Source organism: Berghia stephanieae, chromosome 3 (assembly GCF_034508935.2).
Source record: "Berghia stephanieae isolate SIO BIC M18660-M18661 chromosome 3, UCSD_Bste_1.3, whole genome shotgun sequence".
NCBI classification, from domain to species: Eukaryota; Metazoa; Mollusca; class Gastropoda; order Nudibranchia; family Aeolidiidae; genus Berghia; species Berghia stephanieae.
This window is the reverse complement of record NC_088362.1, coordinates 760432-762931: the sequence shown is the minus strand read 5'-3', so window position 1 is coordinate 762931 and position 2500 is coordinate 760432. Positions and strand designations below refer to the sequence as shown.

The following is a 2500-nucleotide window of genomic DNA, read 5'->3' as shown; positions in this document are numbered from 1 at the left end:
AGTAGTAGTAGTAGTAGTAGTAGTAGTAGTGTTTTTTTGTAAAAAATAAAAGGTTAGGAAATGTTTATGAAATGCTTTAATGCGTTATCTTCTGTAAAGGTAAAAATGATAAGATACTAGATAGAATGCACGGAAGATGCCAGTTGGAAGTGTCTACTAAGTCTTTTGAACGTGCCAGATTTTCAAAGTGAATTGACTCTGCATGGATAAACAAAGGTTGCTTTAGTCAGTTACAATTGCGTATTTCATCTCTCAATCTGCTAGTTTTTTACAATGCTTCATTTATTTCCCCAGTAGGTTCCACGAAACAATAATTCGGTTCCGTACGGTACATGTAGCCAATAGTCATGTACGTTTCCTTCCTGAATTGAATAATGATGTCTTACCCAAGGGCATAATGTCATTGCTAGAGTTTTGCGATTATTGTCGTCATTAACATCATTTGACTATCATAAGAGCGGTATCATCGCAAAATTTATTAAAGGTACACTCGGGTATTAACTTCTCCAGTCATTCGTGTATATTGTAAATAATACAGGGGACAATACACAACCACGAGGAGCACCAATATTTGTAGATATGCAGGAAGACAATCCTTGTTCTAATTGAACATACTGTTCTCTCCCAGTAAGAAATTCGAGTACCAAGCAGTAATATACTTGTTTAAATTTAGACTGGTCAATTTTTGAACTTCCATCTGAGGTTGCATTGTATTAAACGCTGAAGTAAAATCTGTGAAAAGCAATCTACAATAACTCCGAGCATGATCTAGATGCCTGTAGATGCTGTTAGTAAACAGCAGAATGGCATATTCTACACTATTCCTGGTTTGTAAGCAAATTGATGACTATCACCCAATGGCATAAATTAATTCCTGATTTTAATAAGGAAAATTTTTTTCTAAAGATTTCATGATTATAGAAGTCAGGGATGGACGTGTTTAAAATATATGTAAAAATGGGAGGGTGGGGGGGGGGGGGGGGGGGGGGGGGGGAGGGGGCAGCTGATGGGCATATTCTATTTTCCATCCGACACTATACATTATATAATTCAGGTTTCTTCTTCAGTGACTTCAATAGTAATTTCCTATTCTAAATTCATGTCTAATTTATGTTTTTCTTATTCAATAACAAATGTTTGTTGTGTCGAAACGTGAATAAAATGTGTTTCAATTCCGATGTCTTCTGGTAGAATCGTGGGCTTTATAGTTGACAACAGTTTTAAAACTCCGCCACCTGTTCTTTATATCGCCAGAAGAAATACTTTTCAAGCTTATTTTTTTATAATTTTCTCTACCACTATATAATACTTTCAATCATCAATTAGATATTTGGTTCCACGAGCTTACTTGGGGCAATAAAGGAAGTATTATGAAGCGCATTGAACATGGCGAAACCTAAAAAATGCACTATATAAATGTTCATGTTAACATTTATCTTAATATTTTATAATATTATCCAAATGTTAATCCATCCATACTCACCTTTCTTTAAAGCTATCCAATTCTTTCTCTACTACATGAACCATTCTCATCGTCTTTCTTCTCTCCGTCTCTAATGAGATTGGTGCTCCTCCCTCACTCCTCGATGACGAAATGATAGACATGATGATTGGACGATGTTAGGACTTGACGTGTTGGGAATAACGAAAGGGACCGGAAGCAGCGTGGTATGGTCACGTGGGTTATTCCCAATTTGTCCAAATCAAAACTAATCTTGCGTTTCTTGATTTCTGGACTACATTTTATTTAAAACAGTCACCAGGGAGAACAATTGAATTTAAGTTCATTCTTTTTTATAGTTGAAATTCGTTACGTCAAATCCAAATGAAATGAAAGGCACTGGACCCGAAGAAAATGTAATCCATGACCTCGTCATCCAATCACTAAATGACGTCACTTTATGTTATAAAAAGTTAGTTCCCGTCATGCTAAAAATATATCCGCGATTATTATGCATTTTAAAGGGATTGGGAGGAAGGGGGGGGGGGAATAGTTGATAAATTATAAACCGATACGATGAATTATTTAATTATGTAGTTAAGTCTGGCCCAAGGCTCCGATCTGAAAATAAACATAGATAGGTATAATAGAAATAAAACAAGTCTACGCATGAGAAAGCAGAAAAAATATCATACTTAGAAGTTAACGTTCAATCACAATTAAATATTCTTCATCTGTAAGTCTAATCATTATTGCAGTCAAACCGTCGTTAAAATTAAGGTATTCCCTCAAAAAATAATAATTAAAATTGAGCTTTATATAGCGCAATATCCACTAAATTATGTGCTCAAAGCGCTTTACAAGGGGTCCCTGGTCAACAGCAACATTTAACATGTAGGATGGGACATGCCACCTGTTAGGCGATATCATAATTTTTCGTACAAAGACAACGCTGTTAATGGCCAGGTACTCATTTTACACCCGAGTACGGTGAGAGAAAGTGAGTAAAGAGTCTTTTCCAAGGACTCAACTATGCGCCGAGCGCGAGGCTCGAACCCA

General features: G+C 36.0%; 1 protein-coding gene across 2 annotated transcripts in view; it reads right to left on the bottom strand.

The window, feature by feature from the left end:
• LOC144966978 (uncharacterized) overlaps positions 1-2500 on the bottom strand; it is a 32137-nt gene that overhangs the window by 19988 nt on the left and 9649 nt on the right. The window contains exon 2 of one of the 2 annotated variants that reach the window (XM_078903674.1): positions 1484-1929. In XM_078903674.1, coding sequence (XP_078759800.1) covers positions 1484-1605 — 122 coding nt within the window. In that variant the 5' untranslated portion in view covers positions 1606-1929. Of the gene's footprint in view, positions 1-1483; positions 2063-2500 lie in introns of both variants that reach the window. The other variant, XM_078903673.1, reaches the window with a different exon arrangement.